Source organism: Clarias gariepinus, chromosome 19, assembly GCF_024256425.1.
Source record: "Clarias gariepinus isolate MV-2021 ecotype Netherlands chromosome 19, CGAR_prim_01v2, whole genome shotgun sequence".
NCBI classification, from domain to species: Eukaryota; Metazoa; Chordata; class Actinopteri; order Siluriformes; family Clariidae; genus Clarias; species Clarias gariepinus.
Genome location: NC_071118.1, coordinates 21,378,252 through 21,394,466, shown reverse-complemented (window position 1 = coordinate 21,394,466; position 16,215 = coordinate 21,378,252). Strand labels below are relative to the sequence as shown.

Genomic DNA, 16,215 nt, shown 5'->3' with positions numbered 1-16,215 from the left:
TATTATTATTATTATGGTAAAAATATTAATGCTTGATTTGACGTCACTACCTTACAAAAGTCATAGTCAAATAAAGAGTGCGTAGTCCATTGGGCACAAAGCATTGGCTTAGTAATCTGGAATCTGGAATGATAGAGTGGGTTTGTACCTTTTGAGGACTAAATATTATATTAAGTTATAGTCTTTGTTTCTTATACTTTTTGTTTTCAGTGCCCTTTCTGATGATGAGGTTCTTTTGGGTCCGGAGGTCTCATTTGGTCCTCCAGGTGTCATCTTATCATGTCCTGTTGCCATGACAATATCACACTGTGCAGATATCTCAGAGGACTGGAGTGTAAGACTGAAGAGACAAACACATGGAGACAACTGGGAGGTTAGAGAATTATTATTATTATTATTACCAATATTATTATTGCGACAAATGGTTTTACTTGTTTTTTCTAACTTCAGTTACATGATTAAATAAGACTGTGATTTACACGTGAGTAAAGTTCATGTCACCAGACTTCAATTATTGTTTTCCAAGATAATGGTGCAAGTTTGAAAATAATTTGATGGAAGTAGAATTATTTTTGCCTAAAGGACACAATTTAATTTCTGCAATAAAATATTGTGATTTTTTTTATGATTTGATTAACCTGCTTATTTGTTAACAGTAGAGTTTTTCTTCGTAAACAAATATGTAAAGGGACTAAGAAAACATATTTTATTCGGATTAAACTGATGTGTGGTTTGATTTGATCTGACCAGTTTTAAGGATCACATCTTTTCCGTAAAAATATAGGCAAACAAAAAAAATATTTTAAGCAGTTATGGAATTACAGTATGTGTCAATCTTTTAATCCACTGTCCCTGTTTACAGGCAACATTTCTATTTCTATTTTATTCATCTAGCATATACTTATATTATCATAATCTCATTGAGACTAGTTAAAAATCTACCCTATTTTACATTAGGCTGTGCTGTTTTTCTATTAAATATGTTCCATATTAATTAATACACTTAGTAACACTTTGGCATTTTGTACCTGCTACTATAATAACTCCATGTTTCTGTAATGACCTCTATGTACAGAGGTGTTAATTAAAGTAATTGAAGTGTTTTTATGCTTTAATGTGATTTATCGCATTGTTTCTATAGCAACAAGTCATTCAAAGAGACTCGTGTTGTGGAAATGATCAAAGGCTAAAGTAAACAAATAAGAAAAAAGGTTTAAAAAAATAAATAATTGAAACTAGGAGAAAGGACAATGAAGGAGAACGCACTGTAGGAATGTCTTTAGTACAGTGAACAAAGACAACCACATTTTAAAATTATGAAAAAGGTAAAATGTTTCTGTGTTTAGAGAAATGGTGTGTGTTAAATGAAATGAGGTTGTGTTCTTGAAATCTTATGTTTTGCATTTAAGGGCCCCCGTACATTATGACTAGTATGTCAATAGTTTGTTTGGTTGTTTTTTTTCTGTCTTATTAATTTTAAGAGCTAAAAAATTGTATCATGATGGAATAAATGCGTATAGTTGCTATAGTGTAAGAGAGAACAGGAACTTAATTGTTTTGCAAATATTCTAAACATATCGGTCACACTTGTAAATTGCTACAGTATAAAATAAATAAAACATATTTGAAACATATGAATTCATCAGAGAGCTTAGTTTAACAGTGGCTTACCTCCTACCACTGTTGCCTCACAACAAGGGTTAGAGGGTTTGAATCTCACCTCCAGTCTGTGTTCTGTGTCTGTTCTTTAAGTTTTATGGGTTTCCTCTGGTTGCTTCCTACAGTCTCACGACTATGGGCTGATTGGTGTCTTTCCAAACTGCCAGTAGTGTTTGATTGTGTGTGTGTATGTACCCGGCCATGATTTGCCACCCTATGCAAGGTTTGCCCTGCCTTGCGCACTGAATGCTCAGACTCCTGGACCTCCTGGATGTACTGATTGTTCTTAAAAAATGAAAGCATTAATCTGTGAACATGTTTGTATATTCGTTTTGGCAGGATGTGATGTGGATGAAAGAAGAGAGCTCTTCATGTTACTGTGTGCTGGAGTCACAGTGCTGCTTTGTGCTTGTGGATCAGCCAGGTCGTTATGCTCTGGTTGGAATGCCGGTCAGTGAGTCTGCTGTGAAAAGACTTCGTATTGCGGTGTTTGGAACCTTAGAATGCGACGTATACACACTCCGCGTTTACTGCACGGACGACACACCGCATGCCTTCCAGGTAACATGCAAAAACCCAAACACATTCAATTGTCAAGCAATCAAGAAACCCCCCCCCAAAAAAACGACACTTGCAAACTGAAACTGAAATCTAAACTGAACACTCAGAAATTGCTGAAAGCTCAGAAAGCTGTGCCTAACACTCAGCAAAACTATTAATAATTTACGTTAAATCAAACTCAAGGCATTGATAAAATTTCATCACAGCTGAACAAAAAAGTCTGGTATACTTGGACCAGCATACCCATCACATCCACAAAAGAACGAGACAAGAATAGTTGATCTTGAGCAGTATGTTTGTTCTACTTGTGACTTGTTGTATACTGCAGCTCTTTGAAGTAGTGGGGAGCACGGGCAGTTTATTATTTATTACTTATTTTGGCATGGGTATAGACAAGTGGTGTGGTCAAGTCAAACCGGGACTTTTTATTGTGCAGAATAACCGAACACAGTTATGAGAGTAAAAACTACCTTTATTTCTCTATATCCCCTGCTACACTGTTGCACTTCTCCCAGTCTTTTACTAGTGCTTAAAAACCATCAAGGTAGAAAATCTTTCCACGATCAGACTGTATACTTTACATCTGAAACACTGGTCTCCCAGGAACTCCTTTACTGGCCCAAAAAATGTGTAAATGGCTTGGAGCGAGGTCAGGACTGTATCATTGATGTAACAATCACTCCCGAAAGAGTTTAATGTGGTGCATTGGGCAGGATGAGGATGAGGTTGTGCATTATCCTGCACAAAAAATTAAAAATTTATCACAAATCCCTGTTTGACTTGAAAACCCCTCGTACATCATGACGCCAAAAATATGTTTTTTTTTTACACATCTTTTATTTATTACAAATACATTCATTTATTTAACAAACCACCTGCTAAGCTTGTTTGCCATTTAGTTTAAGTTATTTCGGTAGCACCCTTTCAATACAATGATATGCTGCTGGTTATGCCTTATACCTCTTGTTACACTGAAAGTCTCTTCAGGAAGACTCGACTTTCATGTTCCAATACCTGTTATACAGCTGTGGCCAAAATTTTGGAGAATGACACAAATATTAATTTTCACATAGTCTGACGCACAACAGGATGCTACTGTTGGCATGACACAGGACTGATGATAGCGCTCACCTTCATCCATTTCAAGAAGGGCTTCAAAGAAGCCACTTCTCTTCAGGAAGAACATCAGGGATAGACTTATATTCTGCACAAAGGTATAGGGATTGGATTGCTAGGGACTGGGGTAAAGTTATTTTCTTTGATGACATTTCTTTGGGAAAAGTCATTTTCGTCTTTCCCTTTCCGATTGTTTGGAGCACCTGGAAAAGAAAAGGTAAGGCTGGTCCGGAGAAGAAAACAGTTCTGTGTCGTGCCAACAGTAAAGCATCCTGAGACCATTCATGTGTGTGGTTGCTTCTCAACCAATGGAGTGGGCTCACACACAATTTTGAATGAACGAAGAATGGGACAAAAAACATCCTCAGAGAGCAACCTTTGAACAAACTGTTTCCAGCATGATGGAGCTCCTTGCCATGATAAATAAGTGGCTTGGGGAACAAAAGCAAATTGAGAAATTTTGAGTGGCCAGGAAACTCCCCAGACCTTTACCCCATTGAGAACTTGTCGTCAATCTTCAAAAGGCAGGTGGACAAACAAAACCCACAAATTTCAATTATGCAAAAATAGGCTGCCAGCAGTCAGGATGTGGCCCAGAAGTTGATTGACAGCATCCCAGGGCGAATTGCAGAAGTCTTGAAGAAGAGGGTTCAAGAGTGAAAATATTACCTCTTTGCATGAACTTAATCTAATTGAAAATAAAAGCATTTGGGATTATGAAATGGTTGTAAATATACTTATGGTAACATTGAACAGAAAGACCTTGTGAAAACAAGGTACATTATACAGTACCACTTTATACAGAAGTAATAAAGTAATTACTGTATAAACAGTAAAAAAATGAACAAGTCAGTTTTCCTCCCTCTCTCTTCTTTCATCACACTTCCCTATGCTTTCTCACCTGTGTTCTCTCTTCTGTCACACCTGCAAACTATAACAGCTCTCCTGCCATCAGAGATCCCGTAGCCTGAATTTCAGCTCAGGTGCCACGTCTACACTCACTTCACTAATTTCTCATTAGATAATGCCCTTAAATACACCCCTCTCCCATGGCCTTGTTGCAATATCTTTTCAACCTGTTGTTCTGAGGTGTCTTTGGAAGTCAATCTTTATATTCTGCACTTGGGATCAATCATGTGGGAGCCATCATGTCTTGTGTGAAAGCAGCCTTAATAACCAGCGTATAATGAGCTAACAGCATGTGATATTAAAAGGTACCACTTTTTTTTACGGACCAAAACGCTGTGGAATTTGCTGTACCCCGTATCCTGTTTAATGTGTGCCTCTCTGAAGGCTACAGGTTTGACTTTATTGAAGGAGTCGAAGGTATGCTGCTATCGTTTTTCCAAGGACATGATTTTGAAAAGGCTCGAGACCAGGCCAATTTTTAGGTTTAATTAAAATATATTTAACACATTTTCAAAAGACTTAACTTGTCCTTTACAAATCCATTTAATTTTTTTTATCAAAACCAGTTAGCAGTCACAAGGCACATCAGACATATTCAGTTTAACATTCGTTATTTAGGAAAAACTTAATTTATTCACATTCACATTGTCATTTGTTCGGATCATGCACATTACTAAAATACATTTTATGTTTAAGCCTGAGGGCTCTACGGCATGACTTTTCACCGCTTCCCAGAGAGGTAAAATGTACTGTAGGCACTCCAAGGTGCAGTTTGCATGATGAGACACAACTATGGAAAATTGAACATGGATTTCAGAAGCATTGCGAGCACATTTTTCAGCTGCATCACGCTGCCCCGATCGTATACAGTACATATCAGCCCTTAGTCTTACCTATTCCCCAAATCAACCTGTATTTCCTTGTTACTTTCTTTCCTTCTCCCCACCCTCCCCCTTCTCACACACTCACTCGCCCGCTCACTCTTCCCCTTTCCTACATATACACTTCTTTCAATTCCAATTAACCTTAAGTTCGCTCGCTCTCTCTCGCTTTTCTCCTGTGTGTAGGAGGTGTTGTGGTTGGAGCGTGCTCAGTGTGGTCGTCTCCTGGGAGAGCCTTGCACTCTGTTCTTCAGTAGAAGTTCCTCTAACCTGCAGATCTCCATCCAGGATGTTTCACCTCACTTCATTTGGAGCATCAAACCCTTCGCCACCTGCCAGGTCCCACCTTAATCTATGCATATTTATTACACTGTGGAGTGTGTACAGCATTAATATGCAGATTTTCTTGCAAATATTTATGAGCTTCAGGTACTACATGATGCTAGCGGGACCTTTTTTTTTATACATTATTTAATATGCAAAGATAATAATGCAAGAAGTCATAGAAGCACAATATGAAACATACACTGGGAATGAATAAACACCTTTTGCGTCGCAATTTTCTTGTGCACCGAAAATGAAATATGCGTTATAATATATCTAGTATGAGTCTGGAACACTTTTTTTTCTCCTTTTATTTATATTTTAACACTATAACAACCAATAAAAACATGTTTTTAATACAGTAACATTTCAGGTTTCTTTATGCACAGCTGGTTGAATATTTGTGGTGGGAGCAGTGGAGGGGAGAAATTTAAAAGAGAAAAAAGTCATCAAGAAAGGAAATTACTTGAGAGAACATGTAATAGGAAGAGGGAAACAGAAGTGTTGATTGATTCTATTCTTGTAAGAACCTTTCACTAGGATAATTATTAGTACAGCTAATTAATGCTATGCTCACACCTAAATCTAACCCCAACCTTCACCTCACTACCTCACTACACAAAGCACACATGCTAGTAACTTTATACACTCACAGTAGAACCATAGCCCCATACAGTACATCATTTTAGTGACTCGGTTCTTTAAATCTTGTTCATCAAAGTAAATCAATCGTTTTTTGAGTCATTTTGTTCATTTCGTTCTTTTGATCAGAAATAAAATAAAATGTTACATTTTCAATAAACAAACCCCCACATGTCTACATACATTGGCTTTAGTACCAGTAATGAAAATAGAACCATGCAGTTAAGCACATATTATGATAAACAGAATGAGCAGCTGACCTCTCATATTTTCTAGTCCGAATCGTTCGTCCCTTTGTCACGTGACTCTCATAGCCGCTATGCAGTGCATTACACAAAAAACAACAAAAACAATTGAGCGGTTCTTCTCATGAGTCTTCTAGTCTAAGTCATTCGTTCTTTTAAATCTATTGCACTGCATAGCATCTATGGGAGCTCCGCTTCAGATTTCAAACACCTGTTTGGTTATCAGGCATGTCTCGAAGGAAAACCAAGTCATACAGTTATGCATATTAGTCAGTAGGTGGTGAAATTTCCGCTTTAAATATTACACACCGATGTGATTAGGTAACACAACATTATGCAGAACAGTAGTTAAGTATAAGAACAGATATCTGCTGTACTTTTTGAGTGAAGTAAAAGAAATAAGTATCCTCTAATAAAACTATTCAAGTAAAGTACAGATATGTGAAATACTAACCTTAAGTAGTACAGAACATGTACTCAGTTACCTCACACCTCTGCCTATAAGTCATCACAGTGTTAATAAGTGCAAATGGAAAAATTATACATCATTTTTCAAAGAGCTATAACTCTACCTTCCATGGTTTTAACCGAAAAGATAAACCTTTTATTTGTGGCAAATTAAGTCAATAAGTAATTGTAGTAATTTAAGTAAATTATGTTGGTTGAGATTTTGTATAATAATAGAACAGTTAATGCTTTTATTGTGTTTTTTTTTTTTTTTGTAATGAGTCATTAGCATCAAATTGAAACAATGATAAAAGTGTTCATGAGAAACAGAAAAAATAAAACCGTTTTATTTTCAGCATCCTCAGCCTCCTCCTCTACCAGATTCAGGTTAACTTCAGTAGTGGATGATCCTATGATAGTACATGTATGTGCTGTATAACATCTATGAGTGCATTGCATATTTATTTATATATGATTACAAATGTATATCTGCTTGCATATACACCCATGGTCACATAATGTCAAATCAAATTCCAACCAGACATACCAAATGCAACAGTGGATCACAAAGCCCCTTTATTTTCCTGAGTGTTGTAGCTTTTTATCTTTGCCTACTGTAAGTGCATCATGTGTTGCAAATTGACCATCCTGTGCTAGTGATAGTAAAAGACAAAAAGAGAAGTGCCAATTTGGAAGTGAAACAGGTTACACTACAGTATCCTACATAGCTTTGTTAAATATACACTGTAACATGGTGTTCTCAAAACATCCAAAATGGCATAATGTTCTATTTTTTACAGAACGTATCATGAAAGTTAAGCAATGCATACTTGTAGTTTAAAGCTGGAGTCAGAGCAATGCTAGTAACACAGTGTAAACATCCTTTTTCTTGGCTTCAGCATCTCCAAAATTGATTGAATGCATTTAGTTCACTCCTGAATGCTGCTGTTCTGCAAAGCTGATAGTTCCACTTTGCAAGCTGACAGAAAGAAGCAATGCAACTGGCTTTTTGTGGCTACCTTTTGTTGTGGTTTGCCCAAAAGATGCAAGTTTAACAGTTCCAAAAAAAGAATATGCAGCGTTTTTCTTATTAAAAGTTGTGTTATAGACAGCCTTGCGTGCCAGAGGAAATTAATTTAATAAAATGAATAAAAGCCTGAAAATGGTGTTTATCATATTTTACTGTAAAACTATTCAAATGTACCTTGCAAAGGATGCAAGGTAGCATATCTTTCCCACGCACGATGTTTGTATATTATATTTCATTAATGACTTTAAGCCTCAGAAAGAACATCCATAGCCTGGATCATAAAGCATGGTCCTTTTCAGTGGCACAGCTCCACCACGTTCTCCAATTGGACCAGTGTCTCACAAACACACACACTATACCATACTGATGACATTCTGGAAATATCTGATCAGTGGTCAGTCAGTCAATTTCCATATGGCAGAAATAGTAACTGTAAACCTACATGTGTCGTAGATGAGCTCTATAAAATGGTCTTTAATTTCTCTCTCTCTCTCTCTTTCTGCAGGAGTTCTCTTTCACTCGGGTCTGGTGCAGTACTGCATCTCCTTTGCATTGTGCCTTCTCTCTGCAGTGCCACAACCCGGCAGCCAATCAGCTCTCGTGTAAGATCAGTGTGCGGCAGGTCAAAGGTCATGAGCAGATCCTGCAGATCTGCACCGCCGTGTCCGAGGTGCACAGCATACACAGACACACAGGAAAGCACAAACAAGAGATTGGCAAGCAAATATTTCTACGCAGTTATCAAACATGAAAATATACGGTATACAGTATAGCGGCATAAACAGGAGTAAAACCGCGTGTGTTTAATGGTGGCACTTGGTATTCAAACTTCATATATAACTAATTATCATTGCATTAATTTTAATTAAAGTAGTGAAGTAACTCATAAAATGTATTATAACTTAATGATTTTGATGAAGTATTACATAGTATCCAATTTAACTCAAAGTCGAAAAACTCAATTATAAATTTACGATTTTGAGTTAGTTACAAAAAAAAACGGTTAGATTGTATAAACTACAGTATATGTCAGGGTTAAAGGCATTAAGCTACACACTACTGAATAAAATTTATTATTCTGAAGCATAATATGCAGATCAATTTAACAATTCGAATGTGACACATGAAAGTGTGTAATTGACTCTAAATTTGGAGAACTTAGACAGGTTTTGCTCCAGAGATTTCGCTGGCGCTAGGAGGGTGCTTGTCTTTTTGGGAAGCGTGCTCAAAATCTTGCATCTTCTAATGTGCCAGTTGTCACAGGTACTTTCTCGTGCAACACCCGGATACATAAACTCATAAATTCTCAGTCTTTAATTAACACTTTTAGAGTTCTCATAAGTCCACATGAATCTATATAAACACTCTGGGGTGTAATTTAACACACAGTGTTAATTTAATACTGGGAAATTTGCTGTCTGCACTCTCACGTATGCATATACTGTATGCAGTACCTCTTCCACGAAAGTTACAACGCCATTCTGTATTAAACAGAAGGTAAGATATTCAACCCATAAGATACAGTTAGCCTATATAAACATACATCTAAATAAATAAATAAATCAGAGATCACAAACTTATGCTGCCAGGTACCAGTGCCTTCTACCAGCACAAAAGTGTACCATAGAGCAAATGTTATATGAAAGAGCATCAAATAGAGATAACTGTAAAAAGTCAGAATTTGTGCCTCAAGTGCATGAAATTTAAAATAGAGAGGGATATTTACCACGAGACATCTCAAAAACCAAAAAACTGCATTTATGAAATGAAAAATTATTTATTATCTTGTGGAGTCGTGCCCCAAGAAGCCAGAGCAGAAAGGGAACCTACACCATATTAAGCATAATGTTCGTGTTTTAACATGGTTGTCTAATATTTTATTCTCATGTAGTTTGTATTCATTTTGTATTTATGTGTATTTAAACACTTTCAGTATTATTTTTCTTGTAATGTATTCTGTCCTTTGTCAATTTTTGTTTTCCAGAGCCAAAAGGACATGGTGCCATTTTTCTCTCAGCCAGATTCTACTCTTTCCTCTCAGATGGGGGACAAAGCTTTTAAAATCCCGCTCTCCATACGGCAAAGGATCTGTGCCACCTTCGACACTGCCAATGCCAAAGGCAAAGACTGGCAGCTTCTAGCCCAGAAACTGCACATAAACAGGTGGGCCAGACACACACATACAGTACACACACTCACATACACACACACTTCCCATGACTTAATTTATTAGAAAATCCATCACTCATGGTATACATTCCCGCTTTTAATGAGTCCTGTCTTCTTTAAGGTACACATGTTCTTTTGCTCATAGATTGTTTCCATATTGTTTAACTTTTTGACTGTCTTTGTTCATTTGGAAAAATATTGAGTTCTTTTTTTGAATTATTGCTTTATCTGCCAACAGCTCACATTGTGTATTTTTTAGATATAAATCAAAAATCCATATCAAGTAGTGCATAAAAGGAAAAGAAATAACTGCACCCACTGTTAATTTGTTCATCTTGCTGACAGTGCACATAAATCCAAAAGTCTAGTTTAAAAGGAAAAACTGTCTCCAGTTTACCCGAAGATTTTTCTATTTTCTATGCACTGTAAGTTTTAAGTCAATACAGGCTGTCAGATCAAAACGGTTTTAGAGGGACAGTCTGCCCCTTTTTTAAAAAAAAGAAAAAAAAAGGAAAAAAAAGAAAAAAACGCACACACACATTCACATGCATGCTGTAAAGATTGGAGGATTTTGCAGGATTTTCCACCCGTCCAGCTCTGCAGGCGGTGTGTAATGAGACATGCTTCCTTGTTAAGCGGATTTCAGCAATTAGCTTTCCAGGATGTGTGTGAGGTGATTTACCCCGAGAGACACTGTAAATGCTGGGAATAGTGCAGCAGTGTCTTCTGCTGGAGAGAGATGTGCATGACAACATTTTATTTGATGCAGCTTGACTTGATCTTGTCTTGGATAATTCTCAGTAATAAGGAATTGAGTTTTTATAGAAATGTTAGCTGGTAGATTATTTTACAGTACATGTGTTTATTTTAGTATTAGTAATTATTTTATTATTATTATTTTTTATTTTTTCAATAAGGGGAATTGGTGGCTAAGTGAAAGCCTACTTGCCAGCCCCATTCCTAGCCACTGGGAATTCCAGGCGCCATTAGCACTGCTTTTAATCCTAAATAAAAATGGGAAGGTTGCATCAGGAAGGCTCTTGGTGGTATTCGCTAACCTGTGCCAAATTCATAATGTGCAAATTAAACCTGCGGTGGCGACCCCTAAAAGGAGCAGCCAAAAATAACAATTTATTATTTCCTTACTGATTAAATACTGGTTACTTACCAGTCTGTAATAACAGAACGCGAGCATGGCAACCCTGCAACAGATCCTCTTTTACTGTATGCTGCCAGTTCTCATGACTGTATTCTTTTGCTCGCTTCCAATAACTCAAGACCACACATGATATGTAATGTCTGCCTACTAGAAGGCTTTATATGGAAACTGAGCTTCTGTTGCACCTCCCCAGATCAGTACAGTGGCTGTAGCCTCGCTGCTGCTTCTGAGCCGATCAGTTTGTCAGTCTCACACTCTTTATTGCACACTCGTGGATAAGGTACTTGGACTGTTCCAACAGGAGCACCTTACCTAAAAGGAGCATCTCATACTTTTCAAGTAGAGGACCTTGGCCTCAGATGAAGGTTGAAGGTGCTGACTTCACACTCAGCAGAAACCACCTTAAATGGATATCTGAAGTGTAAACCCATAAACAGGAGTAAAAAAGAACCCTTGAGGGATTTTTAGACTCAGTGTCATCTTGATGCCAAGAATTGCTGGCACCACATTCATCTAGAGACTCATCTGCACGGAGTGTCGACACTGTGCTCCTGCAGTTCCTCATACAACATATGTCAAGGCACACAATTTTAAAACCTTGTCCTGATGCATAACACATATGTACAGTATGTAGGCTGGATTGTTGTACTTCCACTCCACCCTCATGACACAAGCACTAACTCAGAGTTTGCAATTAAAGAGGCATGTTGCACAACCATCCAGCCCCAACATAGACCAGTTAATTAAGTCTATGGCTGATCTCATCCACCTCTGCACTCTTATTAACCATCAATAATAGTAACCTTAGCTGCAGAGATGGACTTTACATTTGGAATTCTACATTTTTGTCACTCAGGATGTTTCCACGCATAGTTAAATTGAGCTATGGTTATAGCTCGACTAGGCAATTTAATTGGACTACTGTCCTTGTCCCATTTTACAAGCATGGTAGGAGAATCGACTTATTGACCGAGGTTTGTCTGACTCTGCTATGATAGGTGATAATAGGCTCCTTTTCAGCTTGTTAGTATTGCATTCCTGGTTGACCTATTACATCACAGAACAAAACAAGTAACAGGTTGTTGAGCAGTAAAAACATTAACAGCTTTACAGTTCTGTTCTCATTTTTGTATAAATTTTGTATAAATGAGATGTACGCTATCGCTTGTGGTTATAGGGACGGCAGAGGACAGCACCGTATTGTTATTAGCTTCATCTGCTGTTATGCATTTTGGTCGACTCCTTGGTCAAAGAAACTGTTGAGCAGGTGCAGAGCATCTAGACTGATTTCTGTGTCTGATTGAGGTACAGGATGGTTTAAAAATGTTTTGATAAGGGCAATAGATGGCTGCACAAGGTTGCATGCACAGTCACAGGGAGCACCCACCTTAATAAGTCAGTTTGACATTATCCTGTGTAACTGTGCAACTGGTGCTATTCAGACCATGTGTGCTATTCTAAGCACTGCTATTTCATATTTTAAGAGCGAATGTAAAATTCTGTGTGAAACTGGGAAAATCCGCTACGGAGATGTTTGACATGATTCAGCCAGTTTATTGTGATACTACAATGAGTTGTTTGAGGTTTTCTGAGTGGCACATGCGCTTCAAGAGTGCAAGAACAACACTGAAAGACAACGGGAGATCAGGAAGACCTTCAACAAGCTCAACCCCAAAAAATGTCGAAACCATTTGGCAAATTGTGCATGGTGATAAAACTTGGGTGTATGGGTACATCCCTGAGACAAAGCAACAGCCTTCACAATGAGAGATCCTCAAGGCAGGTCCGCAACTTGACAAAGTTCATGCTCATCGTCTTTTTCGATATTCGCGGCATTGTACTTAGAGAACTCGTTCCCTGAAGCCGAACTGTCAATAAGTCCAAAAGTCCCATTTCATTTGTATTAACACAATCAGTCAGACTAACACAACATCATTTAAATGTACTGACTGATTCCTAACTGGAGAGCATGTGTTCTCACGTATGTCGTTCCTCAGTACTCCTTTTATCCTTTAGCATCCTTGAGTCCATGTTTTTTTTTTTTTTACTTCTTAGAACTCCTTCCACGTCTAAGCTTTTGCTTCTGCAAATGAAGCAACATTCTTCATCTCCTATACCTTTCATCTGAATCAACTGAGCATTATTCAGAAGGCTGCTTTTTACAACTGTTGTCCATCAAAGCTTTATACCCATTTATGGTTGAAAAGTTGAACACTTTCCATTTAGATTCAGTGTCTCTGACTTCACTTGGTACAAGGGAGTATTTTCAGAAGTAGGGAGGACAAGGATGCAAACCAGGTCATCAGCACCACCACGCCCCCCCCCCCACACACACACATAAAGTAATGGTTATGACAGTATTAGCCTTGCTATTATTAGCATAAAGAAAATGGAACAATCAGGGGCTAATGTTAACATTAAGTTGACATTTAAAATCCCAGAGCCCTAATGTTATAGAAGGAGAATTTGAAATAACATACACGATAGCTAAAATTAGGCTCCACATTTAAATTGCAATGTCTAGCACTTATTAATTCAAAATAACAACATTACATGGAACACTTCTGAAAACCCTAATGTGGACAGGGTATACTTTGTCTTCATTGTATCTATGGTGTGTGTATAGTGTAAAGGAGTGCTTGTGGCCTGACCTCCTTCTTTTGAAGGTCAGGATGGCAATACTTGGGGTATGTTTCCAGTGAAACAGGATAATGACAAGGTCGTGATCGACCTCGGAGCTCGTTTTAGTGTTTCAGTTTCCATTATATTCAAAGGTTTGTATTGCACATCAATTCATTAATATGGTTCCTCATTATGTTTTAACATTGGGTAATGATGTCTCAGGCAGTTGAGGCTCTGGATTGCTGGTCAGAAACCCTTAAACCTTAACTGTATTATGCCCATTACACTGGAGATGCAGGTCATCCTCAGTGCCAGTCACAAGCCTGGAAAAAAAGTTGGGTTGCAGAAGGAAGGGCATCCTGCATAAACCCTGTGCAAATAACTTGCAGATTGAATGACCCTAACCTTGCAGATTATGGTGAACCTGAGAAAGGGAAAAAGCCCAAGTGCACAGGTGTCGACCTTTCTTCTTCTTTATGCAAGAGCCATGATTATTAATGTCCACCCTGAACCTTTGGACAGCTGCCTGCCATAATTCATTCACTGTCTCATGAGTTTTGTTCCTGGCATCTCATCGTCATATTATTTTGCACTGCTGAACGCTGAAGTCTGCCTTCAGACATACAATGCACTAATAAATATGATAATTAATTTGTTTATCAGTGAACAGCTTTTTCTTTATGCATACACTTACTTAATGCGCGTTGTTTTCTTATAAATAATTTTTACTCTACAGAAATCTGGGTTACTTTGCACAGCAGTCAAGTCCTTCGGCGGCGATCCTGTGCTTGTGGGAAGTTCAACATCAGGAACGTGGAGATCTGGACTCTCTGGCCAGTGCCTTGGAGGAAATTGGACGTGTCCAGGTCAAACAGTCTGGCATTATATGTTATAAGGACCAGCCCAAACAGCAGGGTATTATAGGTAACATGGACAAACCCAAACACTCCGGGAATTCCCTCACCTTCAATTACTCGAAGAACTCATCTACAATCACTAGCATGCTAGAAAAGTCAGAAAAAGTGGATGATATTCTTATCTTGGACCAGTCAAGGCACAATACAGGAAAAACTCCAACCGCTGACCCCACTATTGGTCTGTATAACAATGATTTAGATTCAGACCACACCTAGGAAAGCTTAGGGGAAAATACGCAACCAAGAGCAAAGTCTACTGAGGAAAACAGGTGGAGACTAGGAGCAGCTCCTCCCTCTGATGAATTGGAGCAGGTTTTGTGGAAATCAAGGTTAAGGTGGTGACGGAGACATGGAAATGTTGCAATTAACTTTTCACAATGGATTCCGAGGTCTGAACGATACATGAGCCTGAAGTAATGACTCGTCGAATCAGGACTGGATTTGTTGATGACCCAAGCGGTGGGATGAAACTTTTTAACTCCTGCCCCCTTTCACATCCATTTCTGATGCCTTCTAGTGGCATTTTAATATCTAAAAATTTTGTGAGATTTTGTCTTTCGTTTGAAATCATCTTGTTTGGATCTTTCTTTCATTCACCAATGAGAAAGAAACAGAAAAGAAGATTGAGTAGACTGGGAGATGAACAGATTAGACAAGAAAACTGAGCACTCACATGCATTCCTGTGTAGCAACAGGTATATTTAACCTGCTATGATGTTTGAAGATGGAAATGCTCTTGAGTACAGGTTATTTATGGAGTAGGATGGAGGGATGGAAAATAGCGCTATGTGCTATTTTTAAAGGGATTGTGCAAAGATATCTAAAAAAAAGATTTTTTTAATGGCTGTAATATGAGTAAAAAGCTTTATGTCGCTTTACGACTGGTAAATGGTCAGACTTCCCTGATTGCCAGGTCCCCGGTGATCTGTAATACTGTATGTCATTGGTGTAAAGATGTGACTTTGGTGCGAAGGGTATTTGTTCCGGATCAGTGTTATGTCTGAATACCCCGCTCTCTTAATATCTGAAGCAAATTAGTACACAGATTAGGGTAGATAACCACATGAAAGGAGGAAACACATGTTAAATGTAGCTTTTAAGTACATGATTTTGGCTTCATAATTATTCGAGAAGAAGCTACTTAAACATATGAGTCATTCACGAAATAGAAGTTTTATCTCGCACGAAGAATTTACTTTCAACACAGCTAGTAGCATAACCAAACCATATAAAATATTCCTGTCATAAATAAGAATTATATTTTTTGTCAAGTAAATAATAAAAATATTATAAAATAATTTTATTGAATAAATAATATTTGTTAAATAATATCGATAGTAATTTTACCTTTTAATTTACAGTAAAAAAAAAATATATATATATATATTTATTTTCCAAACTGCAGTACCACCATAGCCCACTATGGGGCGGCAAAATCTTTGTTGTTGATTACTTTACACTTAAGAATAAGGAACAAAAAATAAGAATAAAACTAATATTATATAGAGCTATAAAACTATTTTAACTAAATTAA

The 16,215-nt window shown here is 37.6% G+C and overlaps 1 protein-coding gene across 1 annotated transcript in view; it reads left to right on the top strand.

The window, feature by feature from the left end:
• The window catches only part of unc5da (unc-5 netrin receptor Da), a 259,004-nt gene extending 243,084 nt beyond the window's left edge, over positions 1 to 15,920 (top strand). The window contains exons 12-17 of the mRNA XM_053479213.1: positions 211 to 373; positions 1,999 to 2,220; positions 5,313 to 5,465; positions 8,320 to 8,484; positions 9,799 to 9,977; positions 14,501 to 15,920. Coding sequence (XP_053335188.1) covers positions 211 to 373; positions 1,999 to 2,220; positions 5,313 to 5,465; positions 8,320 to 8,484; positions 9,799 to 9,977; positions 14,501 to 14,897 — 1,279 coding nt within the window. The 3' untranslated portion in view covers positions 14,898 to 15,920. The remainder of the gene's footprint in view (positions 1 to 210; positions 374 to 1,998; positions 2,221 to 5,312; positions 5,466 to 8,319; positions 8,485 to 9,798; positions 9,978 to 14,500) is intronic.
• Positions 15,921 to 16,215: the final 295 nt, after the last annotated feature.